The sequence below is a fragment of the Vipera berus genome (assembly GCF_964194415.1).
Source record: "Vipera berus genome assembly, chromosome: 2".
NCBI classification, from domain to species: Eukaryota; Metazoa; Chordata; class Lepidosauria; order Squamata; family Viperidae; genus Vipera; species Vipera berus.
In genome coordinates, this window is record NC_138203.1 from 165,923,157 (window position 1) to 165,939,898 (window position 16,742).

The following is a 16,742-nucleotide window of genomic DNA, read 5'->3' on the forward strand; positions in this document are numbered from 1 at the left end:
GAACAATGGTCTTTAAAATGAGAGTCTTAACCATTCAACAATCTTAAACTTGTCCATAGTTAAATTTTACTTTTAAAGTTTATAAATGTATTTCACTACCATATATTTTGATCCTTCAAAGAAATTTTAATTCGCCGCTTCCGTTGGTATATGGATGGGGCGGAAGTCCCCCTCCTTCTCTTTCGGAGGTATTTTGCTTCTTGGGGAGCTTTTCAAGGAAATTAAGTGTAGAATAGAAAAGGGAAAATCAGATTCCTCACGCAGTTTCAAGCACGCTGTTTACTGTAGTGCTGCTTAGTTCTTTTGGACTCCAGTTGCAAGTAGCTTGGGCTGATCGATAAAATACAGCCATTCTCCTATCGGGTTAGAAGGCTTTCCCCAAGACGAATGGAATGACCGCCGTCATTTCAGAGTCGCTGGGGCACCCTTCTGTCTTTGCTGCCTCTCCAGGGTGGCTTGGACCCATTAGGGTCTCCAGGCAGGACAAAAGTTGGCCACGGGGGTCTGACGGTCCATAAGCTTGTGACCAGTCGCTACTGCGCAGGACCGGAAGTGTACCTGTTTACCTTCTTTGCTTAAATCACAGATATGTTGCTATTCCTCCCTCAAATTGTGAAACAAAGAGATCTGTCTTGTTTTTCTCTCTGTAGCAGTTTTCCTATACGTCATCCATTTTAGTTCCCATCAACCCATTCAGCACAGCCTGTGGCAAGGCATTATGGGAGTTCTATATATCAGCAGAACTTCTTTTCTGAATTTAGAGTTTCACTCTTCAAAATATCAATATTGTCTAGAGCCAATTGATTGTACTCCTAATGCATTACTACGATCCTTCTCAATTCTTGTAGATTGTGGCAGTATATAGGTTTTGTTATATCTGTAGGTAACAGATGATTCTGTGTCCCTGGACACTTTGTGTATCTACTGTTTTCTTTTCAGAGAGCTGCAGAACACACCTGACGCTGTCCCAGACGGTGGGATAGAGCCCCCTCCTCTAGACACAGCATGGGTTGAGGCTACACGCAAAAAAGCTCTTCTCAAACTGGAAAAGTTAGACACGGATCTTAAGAATTATAAAGGAAATTCAATCAAGGAAAGCATCAGGTAATAAAACAAAAGAAATTGGAGTTGGTATTTACGAACTTGTAAAACTAATCCCAGAATAACTTTTTAAAGCGTCTTTTGGAATCATTTGATGGGCTGCATATTCTTCAAATGGCATTTTCTTGAATGTATTGTTTATAGTTTTCTGATACATATTGCCATGAAATAAAACCACAAGGAGCCATTTGTGTGGAAAATGCTACACATTTCCTTTTCACACGAAAAGGTTTTTCCATAATCTGTAGTCACATTTCTCAAATGTGTCTTGAGAAAGGAAATTGAATGACTGAACTGTTTTTCTCTCATTTCCAAGAATTAATAATTTGCTCACTGTAATGCCCCTCCTCTATGAACCTTTCAGAAGGTAGCATGAAATATACTATTTTTATTCTAAACATGTGAGAGACACCGCTTATTCCCAATATTTTTTTTCCGTCTGTGACCCAGCATTTTTTCCTAACGCTGCTACTACTTATTCCCACCCTCAGATTTTGCAATGTATCTTACACTCTTCTTCATGTAATATACATTTGTTGACTGATAATCTGCATAACAGTTGTATTCCTTAACAATGGTGGGTCTTATTCATGGTATCTTATGAATAGTTTTGCAAATGTTCAGAAGAGGCAATGGAACTGTTTAGCCTTGAAGCACAATAGGTTTTGTAACAGAAGCATAATAAATAAGTATATTTGATCCTCATTTTTAGTTTTCTATGGAAATGCTGGTGCTAAGTATCTGCCAGAAATACACAAAAACATTTTTCACCATGTGTTACCCAGTAGTTAGACTTTTTGGAGAAGGGCAAACAATGTTTAGGATTATGTATTTCTGACACTTATTTGTTTATAGCTGACACGTACCTTCTTTTAGGAGAGGCCATGATGACTTGGGAGATCATTACCTTGACTGTGGAGACCTCAGCAATGCCCTTAAATGTTATTCACGAGCTCGTGATTACTGCACCAGTGCAAAACATGTTATTAACATGTGCCTCAATGTTATCAAGGTAAACAGCAATTTATCTCACAGTCCTTTATTTGGGGAGGGGAGACTACTAGAATTTAATATCTGTTCAGGATAGGCTTTTCCTGCCCCCAATTCGTAATTAACATATAAACCTTCCTTCCTTTCCTATCTTTGCATTTCAAATTTCAAGTTTTCCCATCAGTGCTTTTCATGAGGTCTCAATGAGTCAGTAATAGTAGGCTACTACAACTCCTCCAAAAGGTCTCTTTTTACAATTACAGCACAGAGTAGAACTTGTCAGATATGTCTGGACTTGTTTCTTTGCAGGTCAGTGTTTATCTTCAAAACTGGTCCCACGTCCTGAGCTATGTGAGCAAAGCAGAATCCACGCCAGAGATTGCAGAGGTAGTAAGCTTTTTCCATCTTGTCTGCTGCAATACATTCCAATGATCGACTCAAGATCACCTACTGACTTTCCCAAGCAAATGGGAATTTGGAATTAGCTCACTCTGATTTAGTCATATGCTAGATCGTGCTAATTCTTTGTTTGCCTTTAGTTGCTCTGTTTTGATCTCCTGATAAAATAGAGTCCTCTATAGTACCTTTGTGATGCTGCATACTGTTTTAACTTGTAGAAGGATTGTTAGAGCTGTTTAATTAATAATGAACTTGGAAGTAGACATGAGGTTCAGATTCCCTTATGAAAAGAAGCAGGGATTCAATTTCCTCACTGGCTTACATGATAACTTTGTTATGCACATGATCCCTGTTTAGAGCTTTGAATGGATCCATCTGCCTTTCAGATGTGCTTTTGATCCGTGCCAAGGGAAAAAAACAGAGAACAGAATTGCTTCCTCAGAAAAGCTTAATGGAATGAACTAGCTAATATTGCTCATTTGCTGATTTTTCTCCCTCCTTCCTGTCTAGCAAAGAGGAGAACGGGACAGTCAGACACAGGCCATCCTTACCAAATTGAAATGTGCCGCAGGTGAGAAAATGGTTTGCTTGCTTAACTGATATTGCCCTTAGTGGTAATGATTGTGTCCAAGCAGTGCAATGTACTAGCAAAATTTGCCTTTCCAATCTCTCTCTCTATATTGTAACTGCACAGCCCCACCCCACCCAAGTCAGTCTTTATTCCTAGACACTATTATTAATTTAAGAGGCTGTCCCTTAGGTTTCTATGTGACCCCTAGCCTTCTCTTTTTTTCAATTCATCTGCACAAAAGAGTAACTTAAATCTCATTCTCAGGCTTGGCTGAACTAGCTGCCCGGAAGTACAAGCAGGCAGCAAAGTGCTTCCTGTTGGCCTCATTTGATCACTGTGACTTCCCTGAGGTGAGGATGTGGAAGAGATGTGAGCTGGCAAAACAGTGGGGTTTAATGTGGAGGAAATGGCACATACGAGACCATCTGTGACCTTTTCCAAGCTAAATCTGGAGAGATTGCCTACTTTTTTTTTCTCCTTGTTTTTTTTTCTGGGAAGGCCACCTCTTCTTTTCCTTGGAGACCTGGGGAAAAGATTCAGGCAATCTTGGGCTCTTTATCTCTATTCTTTAGAGGCTGTCCCGTCTCTCTTTTTTTTCAGCTGCTCTCTCCTAGCAATGTAGCTGTATATGGTGGCCTGTGTGCACTAGCAACTTTCGACCGACAAGAATTACAACGTAATGTCATCTCCAGCAGGTAAATGATCTGTGGAACTTCGATGATGAAATAAACTAAATTATAATGGACATGTTAGTGGATTTATTAATGGGATCAGACAAATGGCAAGAGTGAAAGAGATTATGTAGTCTCCCTCAACTTGTATCCACCATATTCAATTTTAATTTCCTCTGATTACTTTTCCTTGGTACTGGTAGTGCTCATGACTGGTCAATTATGGTCATATGTCAGGGACTACCTGTGATTTTAAAAAAGGCAGAATGAAGAATTATAGACTTACTCCGATCTGAGTCCAGATTTTAGACCGTCATGCCTTTCCACTGCCATTCCCTTTGGCTCTTGAGACAGTAGTTACTCACAAGCTTGTAGAAACGATCACACAATCAAAATGACTTTTCCATTGAATAGAATTGCCCTCTTTGAAAGAGACATAAATGATGACTAGACTGGGTTGTGTGAATCCTTTTGTATCTGCAGCTCCTTCAAACTGTTCTTAGAGCTAGAGCCACAGGTGCGTGACATCATCTTCAAGTTCTACGAATCAAAATATGCTTCATGTCTCAAGATGCTGGATGAGATGAAGGTATGTCCTGGAGTTTTAGTGTTTTAGTTTTAACAGCATTTGAACTGTGAGAACCCTTTCTTAACTGGGCAAAGCTACTCTTGTCTCAGAAGCATAAGAAAGACTGGCTTAGGAAGGGGTAAATGAAAGACTTCAGAGATAATACCAAGTCATAATCTGGGGGTACAAGAATTTCTGCCTTTCTTGCATGTTAGCCTTAACTACGTTCTGTGTCAGTGTGTTCAGGTAAAATGTTATCACAGGCTACTAGCCATTAGGCTTAGTCTGAAAAATAGAAAAATACGTTATAGCTATGTACTCTTATAGATATACACAGATTCCTATTAAATATCTTTTTTTTAAAAAAAAGGAAAGCAAATAAATGTTGCTAGAGGAAGAGACTGACCATATAAAGCTGTTCAGCTACATGTATAAGATTTGTCTTTGGTCTTCTTACTGTCTCTTTCAAAAAATTATCCTGGCATGCTTTGGATGTCGTTATTTGGTTTTTATTTATTTATTTATTTTATTTTATTACATTTATATACCGCCCTTTCCCTGAGGACTCAGGGCGGTTTACAGGGAATTAAAAACCAAAAATACAAAAGTTAAAACCAGTTTAAAAAAGATTAAATTTAACCCTGTGCAACTAAAACCCCAGTTAAAATAAATTAATCCTCAGCCTGGGCCAGAGAGCTCGAAGAGCCAGGTCTTCAGGCCCCGGCGGAATGAACGGAGGTCGGGGGCAGTCCTCAGCTCCACTGGCAGCTGGTTCCAGAGGGCAGGCGCCCCCACTGAGAAGGCCCTATCCCTAGGCGTTACCCGCCGGCAATCTCTTACCGGTGGGACCCTGAGCAGACCCTCCCTGTGGGAGCCCACTGGACGAAGGGCACTTGATGCTGGCAGCAGGTGTTCCCTCAAGTACCCCGGACCCAAGCCATGTAGGGCTTTATAGGTAATGACCAGCACCTTGAATTTCACCCGGAGGGCAACCGGAAGCCAATGCAGCTCGCGGAGTAGAGGTGTTACATGGGAGTATCGGGAGACCCCCATTACCACTCACGCGGCCGCATTCTGCACCAGTTGAAGCCTCTGAGTGGTCCTCAAGGGCAGCCCCATGTAGACAGCGTTGCAGTAGTCCAAACAGGAGGTCACGAGCGCATGAGTAACTGTGCGTAGGGCATCTCGGTGCAGGTAGGGCCGCAACTGGCGCACCAGGCGAACCTGGGCAAAAGCCCCCCTGGTCACGGCTCCTATGTGGTCTTCAAAATTGAGTCGTGAATCCAGGAGGACGCCCAAGTTGCGAGCCCTATCAACGGGGGGTAACACCTCACCCCCCATCGTTAGAGATGGAATAGTCTGGTTGACCCGAGATGCCGATATGCACAGCCACTCAGTCTTGGCGGGATTGAGACGCCTGTTTCTCCCCATCCAGACCTGGACCGCCTCCAGGCACCGGGACATCACGGCGAGGGCATCACTGGGTTGGTTCGGGGTGGAAAGAAAAAGTTGGGTATCATCAGCGTACTGATGATACCCCACCCCGAAACCACGAATGATCTCGCCCAGCGGCTTCATATAGATGTTGAACAGGAGGGGCGAGAGAACCGACCCCTGAGGAACTCCACAAATGAGAGGCCTCGGGGCGGATCTCTGCCCTCCCGTCAACACCGACTGCGAGCGGCCCAGGAGATAGGAGGAGAACCACCGTAAAACGGTGCCTCCCACTCCCAACCCCCTGAGACGCCGCAGCAGGATACCATGGTCGATGGTATCGAAAGCCGCTGAGAGATCTAATAGGACCAGGACAGAGGAGCAACCCCTGTCCCTAGCCCTCCAGAGATCATTCACCAGCGCGACCAATGCCGTCTCCGTGCTGTGTCCGGGTCTGAAACCCGATTGGTACAGGTCCAGATAATCAGTTTCCTCCAGGAACAGAGGAAGCTGATGCGCCACCACACTCTCAACAACCTTCGCCAAAAAAGCGAAGGTTGGAGACTGGACGATAGTTATTTAAAACAGCCGGGTCCAAAGCAGGCTTCTTGAGGAGGGGTCTCACCACCGCCTCCTTCAAGGCGGCAGGGAAGACACCCTCCTTCAAAGAAGCAGTTATTACTGCATGGAACCAGCCTCGTGTCCCCTCCCGGGCCGCATAAGCTAGCCAGGAGGGGCACGGATCCAACAAACAGGTGGTGGTGCTCAGTCTCCCCATGATCCTGTCCACATCATCAGGGGAAACAGGGTCGAACTCAGTCCAGATAACATGCTCAAGACCGCCCGATTCCTCCACATCAGACTCTGCCCAGTCAGAGTCCAAACCGGTCCGGATCTGAGCGATTTTGTCCGCAAGATGATGACTAAACTCCTCGGCTCGTCCCCGCAAGGGATCCTCCCTCACCTTCTGGTTAAGGAGGGAGCGAGTTACCCTAAACAGGGCGGCCGGGCGATTATCTGCGGACGCGATAAGGGCAGCAAAGTAGTTAGACTTCGCCGTCCTTATCGCCGCAAGATAAGACCTTATAAAGGTCTTTGTGGGTTTTTAAAGACTTTTTTCAGAAAAAACCATGGAAACAGTTAACAGTTTTGGATATTCTTTTCCTCTGTTATTACAGTTACTTCCAGTTCTCCCTGGTTAGTAGCAAATTATTAGAAAGAGATTAATGGATGTTACGGTAACTCCAAAAGAAATGTGGCAGTGCCTTGGTAAATCTTATTAGGCAGATCCAGTGTTTCTTTTCTGTTTACTAGTAACATTTTGCAAACACTGGAAATGATTGCCTTTGTAGAGCAAAGCTTTGGAAAGCTTTATGTCCATTCTTCTTTCTATTCTGGACAGGATAACCTACTATTGGATATGTACCTGGCACCTCATGTGAGAACGCTTTACACCCAGATACGAAATCGGGCCCTTATCCAGGTAGCTGTCTTTACCTGTGGCTGCATTTTGACTGTCCTTTGTTCCTTTTTTCACTGAACACAGTGCAGAGTCACTCTCAGGGTATTTCCCTGTCTCTGTTTCTTTCTTGACTTTTCCCTTTATTTCCAGTATTTCAGCCCTTATGTGTCAGCAGACATGCGCAAGATGGCCACTGCTTTCAACACTACTGTGGCAGCTCTGGAGGATGAGCTCACTCAGCTGATCCTAGAGGGGCTAATAAATGCCAGAATAGACTCCCACAGCAAGGTGAGTCCCGGTCGTACAAGTGCTCCTAAGTGGCCACTGCTGAAAGCCAATGGCAGGCTGGAAAGAATAAACACTTAATGGTTTGCACGTAGTAATTACGCCAGAAAGGCAGTCCACAACTTATTGGGCCCCCACAATTGATCCCAGCCTTTCTGTCGCTGAGGAAGACAGTTGTTAAATGAGTTTTACCCCATTCAATGACCTTGCTTGGCCTTAACAGTTGTTACGTGAATCACTGTAGTTGTCAGAAGATCGCAGAAAGTGACCAAGGACACTGCAACCATCATAAATACATGCCAGTTGCCATGCATCCAAATTTTGATCATGTAACCATAGGGATACTGCAGTGGTTGTAAGTGTGAAAAACAGTCATACGTCACTTTTTTTCAGTGCCGTTGTAACTTTGAAAGGTCTCTAAATAAATGGTTGTAAGTTGAGGACTACCTGCGGTCTAGAATATTTTAGCCAATGTTAAGAATCTGGATATTGTACACAGTATAGCTCCTGGGTACAAGGACCCCTGCTTTGGTTTAAGTAATTATTTAAAGAAACAAATTATTTAAATTTTAAATTTTCAGAAGATGCTTTTCTCTATTTCATTTCCCCAAGAAATGCTAGAAGGGCTATTGCTTTTTGTTACTAAGAGACCCTGTGGCACTCATTTGCTGCTCCTCTTCATCTCTGAATAGTCTTTGTTCCTCCCCCACTACCTAATCTTATTCTGTAGATTTTGTATGCCAGAGATGTTGACCAACGCAGTACTACCTTTGAAAAGTCCCTACTCATGGGAAAGGAGTTTCAGCGTCGCGCCAAAGCTATGATCCTACGAGCTGCTGTCCTGCGTAATCAGATCCATGTGAAGGTGAGCAAAAATGCCCTGCCTTCTCCAGGGCTTTGCATCTTCATGGGCCAGCATCCATCAGCTGTTGATGTAAATATCAAGGAGAGCATTTGAGTTGAGCTGATGAGCGGAATGAGGGCAAGTAGTTCCTGTGCATCTCCTGAATTATTTTAGCTGATGTTTAAATATTTGAAGGTCTCAAGCAGGTTAGGTAAGACTTTCATCTTTCTTAGAAGTATCTTATTATTTGAATACAAAGTTACTTTGAAGGTAAGAAGAACTTTGCTGCATTAAGCCTAAGTCCTTTCTGGTCAAATTTTCCGTTCTGTAAAAGCCAAATACACTTATCCGCATGTGGATCTGATGACAATAGCCATTTTTTCAATCCGGCTCCCCAGATTGGGATATAAGGAACTTTGCCTCTGACTGTAGCTCTGGTGTCTAGCCCTCAAGATAAATAGCAGTTTTCACTCCCCAAATCCCTCTAGTTCCACTTCAAAAGTGTCTTAGGTTTGAGTCCATTGTACATGTTGTAGCAATGAATGTCTTTGTTTTATTATGTATCACACACAGTGGTTCCTGCAGCAGGAAATGACAAAATGAACATAATCCAAAGGTGGATTTTTCTTGGCAGATCTACAGAAAAGATTCAGGAAGAGAAGAGGGCTATGCAAGGCATTTGAAAGAAGCAGCTGGGAATGGATTTGGAAGTAGTTGTGTGACCCTAGCAATAGACTGTTCAGAGGAAGGGGGCTTCACTTGCACACATTACAAAACCCTTCTTTCAAAAAGTTTTGCCCAGCCTTAGGAGAGACTGGGGCCCTAAGTCCTCAGTTTCCCTTAACTGTGTTATATTTTGTGAGACAACCCAAAAGGTGGGGTTCTTTTACCACTACCCCTTTTTTCCTTGAAGGAGTAAAACTATGTCTCTAAATGCTGTCTAATTTTTTAGTCCTAATTATTCCATTGATCTGTTTTTGGCTCCTTGGGAGGTTTTCTTCACTTGCCTGCTGGCTGTGGCAACTTGTGGAATGGGAGAGAAGCTTTTTTCCCCCTAGCTGATTACTTACTGGGCCTTGGGTCTCTCTCTTGCCTTGTTACAGTCTCCTCCGCGAGAAGGAAGCCAAGGTGAACTCACTCCAGCAAACAGCCAGTCCCGGATGAGCACCAACATGTGAAGCTCTCTGAGCCAGCAAAAGACTGTCCCTTCCCTCCCTGCCCCACATACCCAGGGCCATGTGTATCCAGTATCCACAACATCGACTGTCCCTTGGTGCCTTTCAGACTCTCTGGCTGGGGGGCGGGGGGGGGCAAGACCGTTGAAGGCAAGCTTTGAGAGTCTGAGAACTCCTTTTAGAACGGACAACGTTCGTCAGATGCAGCCCTTTGAGAATATGCAAGCCTGCAAGTGCTGGCTTCATCCTATCCTTCCCAGGGTTTCTCACAAACAGAAGCTGATCTTGGTTTCATTCAGCTGCCAAAAAGAGCTTTGTTGTTTTTGTTCAGTAAAAGATAAATAGCATGAATCTGGAGGACATGTGTGTTCGTGCAGAACTTCTCATTTGTACGAATGCATCGTCTCAGACCTTGAGAGTCTCTTGGACAGCATCACAGGAAAGCAGGCATCCGTTCCGTTTATTCACTTCGAGGCTGTGTTTTTATTCACCTGGAATCAGCTCCATTTTAATCTGTTCTTCCTGGGTTTTTTTTTAAGGGTGTGCGCTCTGGCTTGTTTTCACATCCCCAGACCTCAGTTGAATAGTTGGTTCCTTTGATAATCCCTGCCCCAAGTGGGGTGCGGTGGGGGGAGACACACATGGCATCGTCTCCCTCTGCACTTGGGCAGGACCTGCCTGGCTGCCTGCACTATTACTTTCCTTTTTAATTTACTTTATAACAGGAGGGGTGCGTGGACTCCGATTGTGTTGCATTAACAAGCGTAGGTTGAGTGTTTGAGTGTTCCACAGTTACTTACATTTGGGGTTAGGGTTCATTGGGGTTCATCCCAAGGAAGCAGTTACAAATTTGGATCTAACTCTTGGCCAATTTATCCACTTTTCCCAGACACTGTTAATGTTGTTTAGTTTAAAACCACATTCTCTCCTATGCATTAAAAACATAATTGCAATGATAACTGCAGATCTGAGCATTAATTCTTGCTCTCCTCCACAAACTCAGCTCAACTATACTCTAGTACAGGTATCTGAAGAGTGCAATTCTGAAATTAAGGATTGAATTATGATCCTAGATATTGAATCCGTCTTTTTGTGGACCCTTTAATCCTAGTGTGTCATACCATACCATTTTTATAAAAGTGTAGAAACAAATCAGTGAGACGGTTGATCCATATTTAATCTACATAATTTTATGGGAGCGTTACAAGTAGCACTATACAATATTTAACATATTTCATTGCAAAATATGTAAGCTTTCCTGACCTTTCTTTAAAGAAGCCACCATATGCATTTAGTGCTGAAATATTTTGAATTTTCCTCATAGACATCAAGGCAGTGTGTATATAGTGTGACTTAAAGGCCACTTCAAAACAAACAGCAGGTAAAACTAATCACTGAAGATAGCATAATGTAATAAGCACATCATTACTTTAGACAAGCTTAAACTAAACTGCCTAAGCCAAATAAACAATTTTAACCCAGTATTGAAAACAAATGATGACACTGCAGTATATAAACCTTGACTTTTCTTAATCTGCTGAGTCATTTTACATTATGGGTCAAGTTGGGGGATGGTTCTTGGGTTTCTTAAATGTTGAGATTTTCAGAATTTAAAAGGGGGTTACTTACTTCCGTTGCTCACAAACACAGTTAAAAATGAAATTACAACCCTTTCCCATTACTGCTCTATATGTGTTGGTCGTCTTCAGTTCTTGAGAAGCAATTTTTTGGAATAGCTATATGACTTAATTATTAGTAGACTTAGCAAGCTGCTGCTACTTTTGTTACAAGATATTTCACTTTCCTGATTTTCTTTTTCATTTTATAGTTCTCTATGTTCCATACATTTCTTTGGTCTCTAATAGATGGCACTTCCTAACAAAATAGTTGGTTTTTGAGGCAATGGTAAGGTACAATCTGAGTTAACAAGAAGTCTAGTCTGAAGATTCCTAACCATAGGGCTTGATGTGAAACTGCATAAGAATCTGATGTGCAATATGCACAGTACAATAAGGAAAGATACATATTGTTTTCAAGTCTGTATGGAATGTCAGGGTTATTTATACTGAGCAAACCTATCTACTGTTTTAGCAGGTTTTTAGCATCTTATGCCACTGGTATAAAGAGGGAATTCTGTGTCCTTTCTAGGTATGGGGATGTTCTTGGTGCAACCCCATTTCTGAATACTCTCCCTAAGGAAAAAAATCATGAGAAACAAACTATAATTCTGAGAATATTACAGATAGTCCTCAACTTATGGCCACAATTGAGCCCAAAATTTCTATTGCTAAGCAAGGCAGTTATGAGTTGCAACTCATTTTATGGGTTTTTTTTGCCACAGTTGTAAAGTGAATTACTGGTATGTTCAGTGAATCATGCCATCATTAAGTGAATTTGGCTTCCCCCATTACTTAGCTTGTCATAAACTAACTGGGAAGGTTATAAATGGTGATCACATGACTTCGGGACAGTGTAACTGTCATTAAATCAATGCCATTTTGATCACACCCCCATGAGGATGCTGCAATGGACATAAGTGTGAAAACTGATAAGTCACTTTTTTCAATGCTGTTTTAACTTCAGTCACTAAATGAATGGTTGTAAATCGACAGACGGTACCCAGTTCTGTTATGTGGTCATATTTTAAAGATTTCCTGGCTTTTGGGAAGATAGGATGTGACATTCCTAAGGATCTCAGGTACCTTAACAGAATACTTAACTCTTTTGTCTCCAAACTCATAGCCATTCTGTTGGCAGTCATAACTAATACACCAACAGTGGTTTTATTTTATCAAATTATAGAGTTTTAGAAAAGTTTGAAAATATATTGTGCCAATGACATATGAATCAACAAATCTTCAACTCATAACAATGCTGGGGGTATTTGGGTTTAATTCACTTATAGCCTTCAAGTTATTAATAAAAAGATCTGCTTTTGTTACAAGCTGTTTTGGACTTTGAGAAGGCAAGCAAGAAGCAACTTTAAAAATCAAATATACAGGACAGCGCAAGTGTAAATCTGCAGTAAATCGGACAAAAATAACTATGCAGAGCAAAATGTTATTCAGATAGGCTCCATATATCATTTCAATTTATAAGGCTGCTCCCACTCAAAACTGATTCTAGGCAGCATACAATTTCAATCTGAAAAGAAACAAAATGAATATTACAGAAGAAGGAAAATGGATATCACAACCAAAGCAAACTCTACAAATCAAATGGGCCCACCGTTGATTTCCTATAGCTTGGAGTAAAAGTCAGGTTTTTAGGAAGTGTTTAAAAGTTTGTAGGGGGGCAGGGTGGATCCAAATCTTTCTAATTTTGATTTATATCTATTGGGAGTCTGTAAACACATCTGATTTATTGCTATGAACCCCAGTGGCTTTTTCCCCTTGAGGTCTCTGACTGGTGGGCCCATTTGATTTGTACCGTTTGCTTTGGTTGTGATATCCATTTCCCTTCTGTAATATTTCTTTTGTTTCTTTTCTAGTCTGGTGCCTTAACCACTAGACCAAAATGGCTCTTATGACATGCGAGTGCCCTAATATGGCATAACTGTAGGTTCAGATAAAGGTACCTTGAACGAAAACTTTCAACGGCATTGGAGTTTAGAAGTTAGGGACAAAATCTGTGCGAGTATTTCCTTTATCCCTCTGTGCATTTAGTCTATATAAGACTAGAAAGCAGGAGATCATGTTCAAGTCCTGCCTTAGCCATGAAAGCCACCTGGGTGACTTTGGGCCAATCACTCAGCTCAATCCACCTCAAGGTGGTAGTTATGGGGAAAATAGGATATATTTGGTGCCTTGAATTATTTGTAAAGATAATAAAGGTGAGATACAAATTAAATAAATTAGGCAGTAGATTATAGAACAGCTGTGCTGGAAAACAGCACAAATCTCTGGCTTACCACAGTGATACCCGTATGGAGAGCCTTTCATCAATGTATTTTTTCTTAGCTGCCTTGGCTGATTCAGTCCAGTGTTTCTCAACCTTGGCTGCTTGAAGATGTGTGGACTTCAGCTCCCAGAATTCCCCAGCCAACTTGTGGCCTACTCCTAGTTCTGCCGCTCTGTGTGACACTTGCTGGGAGCAGTACAACAGTCAATGCAATGTAGAAGTGACATTGGGGCTAGAATTCATATTCAAATCCTCACCTACCTGCCAGGCGAAAGATCCAGCCTTTGGGACTTGTTTTCCCCACAGGAAGTCTTGGGGTTTTCTGCCCAAAGGCTTTCAACCTTTGCCAAATATGCGGAATAGGGTTCTGCTTCAGTGAGGGCATTTTTAAGTAATTAAAATCCACAAGTTAGGCTGAGCAAGCTACAAACTGCCTCCCATCACATGGTGAGACCAATTTTTTTAGTCTCTAGAAAAGCAGAGCATTATTCTCCATTCAGAGATGGGCAGATACTAGAAGATTAGCTTCTTGGTTCCTCACCCCTCCATATGCAGGTCCTTATCTTTCCTATGTTCCTCAATATGTGCAAATTAAAGCATGACTAGGCCTTGTTTCCTTTCAAGAAAATTGGAGAGATGAAGGGAACGTTTAATGCAAAAATGGGCATGATAAAGGACCAAAATGGCAGAGACCTAACAGAGGCAGAAGAGATTAAGAAGAGGTGGCAAAATTACACAGAAGAACTATACAAGAATGAGCTTAACGTCCCTGATAACCACGATGAGGTGGCCACTGACCTCGAGCCAGACATCCAAGAATGTGAAGTGAAGTGGGCCTTAGGAAAGCTGAGCAACAACAGAGCTAGTGGAGGAGAGAGTATTCCAGCTGAGCTATTCAAAATCTTAAAAGACGATGCAGTAAAAGTGCTACACTCAATTTGCCAGCAAATTTGGAAAACTCAACAGTGGCCACAGGATTGGAAAAGGATCTGTTTACATTCCAATTCCAAAGAAAGGCAGTGCCAAAGAATGTTCAAACTATCACACCATTGCACTCATTTCTCATGCTAGTAAAGTTATGCTTAAAATCCTACAAGCTAGACTCCAGCAGTATGTGGATCGAGAACTACCAGAAGTACAGGCAGGATTTCGAAGAGGAAGAGGAACTAGAGATCAAATTGCCAACATACGCTGGATCATGGTGAAAGCTAGAGAGTTCCAGAAAAACATCTACTTCTGCTTCATTGACTATGCTAAAGCCTTTGATTGTGTGGATCACAACAAACTGTGGCAAGTTCTTAAAGAGATGGGTGTACCAGACCATCTTATTTGTCTCTTGAGAAACCTATATGTGGGCCAAGAAGCAACAGTGAGAAATGGACACGGAACCACTGATTGGTTCAAAATTGGGAAAGGAGTCCGGCAAGGGTGTATACTGTCGCCCTGCCTGTTTAACTTACATGCAGAGCACATTATGAGAAAGGCAGGGCTAGATGAATCAAAAGTCGGAATTAAGATTGCCGGAAGAAATATCAACAACCTAAGATATGCAGATGATACCACTCTAATGGCAGAAAGTGAAGAGGAACTAAAGAGCCTCTTGTTGCGAGTGAAGAAGGAGAGTGCAAAACTTGGGTTGAAACTTAACATTAAGAAAACCAAGATCATGGCATCCGGACCTCTCAATTCCTGGCAAATAGATGGGGAAGAAATGGAGGTAGTGACAGATTTTATTTTCCTGGGCTCCAAGATCACTGCACATGGGGACTGTAGCCAAGAAATTAAAAGACGCTTGCTCCTCGGGAGGAAAGCCATGGCAAATCTAGACAGCACACTAAAAAGCAGAGCTCTTTAGAAGGCCAGATCCTGAAGCTAAAACTCAAATACTTTGGCCACCTAATGAGAAGGAAGGACTCACTGGAGAAGAACCTAATGCTGGGAAAGATTGAGGGCAACAGAAGAAGGGGACGACAGAGAATGAGGTGGCTGGATGGAGTCACTGAAGCAGTAGGCATGAGCTTAAATGGACTCCAGAAGATGGTAGAGGACAGGAAGGCCTGGAGGAACGTCGTCCATGGGGTCGCAATGGGTCGGACACGACTTCGCAGCTAACAACAACAAGGCCTTGTTAACCTGTAATCTGTAAGTGGGTAGCATGCTCCATCACTTAGCTTTTCATTTTCCTCTCTGCATGAGAAGCCCTGCCAAATGTAATCTTGACTGCTTACTGTGACTAAGCTTGTCAATCTTTTCTTATATAAAAGGGAGTGAGGTATTTAAATATAAGACATTGGGATAAGCTCCAGCCTTGCTTCCTGATCTCCACATTGAAGATGGGTCAGTCTGCTAACACATGAAAGTGCAACTTTACTTCCATGGGTTTGTATTTGTGAATGGATGAGAGAGCAAGCATCCACCCCTCAGCAAACCCTGACTTGCAGTCAAGGGTCAGAAGCAAATCCTGTCGTAGGTGTGAGGCAAGGGCAAAGAGAAACTAAAAATACAGGCTGGAATGAATGGAGGCTGAGGTGTATGGCAGGTAACTGGTCTTCTCAAGGCATTCAATAAAGTGTCAGTAGTTAAAATAATCTCACACCCTTTTGAAAGCACAGCTAAGTATGATTTGCAAAATGGCTCTGAAGGTTGGGCAGGCTACGCCTACGGAAACTGATCAATAGCAGGAATTAAAAATCATGCATTATTCTTAATGTTGCTTCATACTCTCAAACTCATGGGATTTTGTATATCAATTTATAAGTCATCCCATGTTTATACAATACGCTTTATTGCAGACATGTCAAACACAAGGCCCGGGGGCCGGATCCGGCCCGCGAAGTGGTTTCATGTGGCCCACGAAGCCATCCTGGAAACAGTGAGGGAATGGCCCCCACTGCCTTGGCCCTAGCCCAGAGACCCTCCTCCTGCCAGAGACCCTCAGATCTGTCCCACTCCTGCCCAGGCCCCCATAGGCACCCTTGATGCGAACGATGTAGAGCTGGCCACACCCACCCAGCAGGCCATACGCACTCTAGCCACGCCCACCCAGTAGGCCACGCCCACCCTGGCCATACCCACCTGGCCCCTTGAGGGCAACCGCAATGCTGATGCGGCCCTCAATAAAATTGAGTTTGACACCCCTGCTTTATTGGGTTAGTAAGGTAGTGTTAAAAAGGATTAAAAATTTGTACTAGATTCTGCCATTCAGCTAGGTTATAGGGAGATTTCGTGAGAATTAAGGTTACACCTCCAGTCAGATCCTAACAAATAAGAGTGGGGGGAGGCTGTTCTAGGAAATCTATCAGATTCCTTTTAAGGCTTAGGGCCCCAGGAAGGAAGAGTGAA

At 42.7% G+C, this 16,742-nt stretch overlaps 1 protein-coding gene across 2 annotated transcripts in view; it reads left to right on the forward strand.

Moving 5' to 3' along the window:
* Positions 1-11,033, forward strand: part of GPS1 (G protein pathway suppressor 1) — a gene marked incomplete at its 5' end in the record, with an annotated part of 24,470 nt that extends 13,437 nt beyond the window's left edge. For both annotated transcript variants that reach the window (XM_081316682.1, XM_081316681.1), the window contains 11 exons: positions 940-1,104; positions 1,978-2,113; positions 2,401-2,478; positions 3,001-3,061; positions 3,326-3,411; positions 3,662-3,756; positions 4,216-4,321; positions 7,137-7,217; positions 7,347-7,484; positions 8,212-8,346; positions 9,429-11,033. In XM_081316682.1, the coding sequence (XP_081172808.1) occupies positions 940-1,104; positions 1,978-2,113; positions 2,401-2,478; positions 3,001-3,061; positions 3,326-3,411; positions 3,662-3,756; positions 4,216-4,321; positions 7,137-7,217; positions 7,347-7,484; positions 8,212-8,346; positions 9,429-9,503 (1,156 nt within the window). In that variant the 3' untranslated portion in view covers positions 9,504-11,033. The remainder of the gene's footprint in view (positions 1-939; positions 1,105-1,977; positions 2,114-2,400; positions 2,479-3,000; positions 3,062-3,325; positions 3,412-3,661; positions 3,757-4,215; positions 4,322-7,136; positions 7,218-7,346; positions 7,485-8,211; positions 8,347-9,428) is intronic.
* Positions 11,034-16,742: the final 5,709 nt, after the last annotated feature.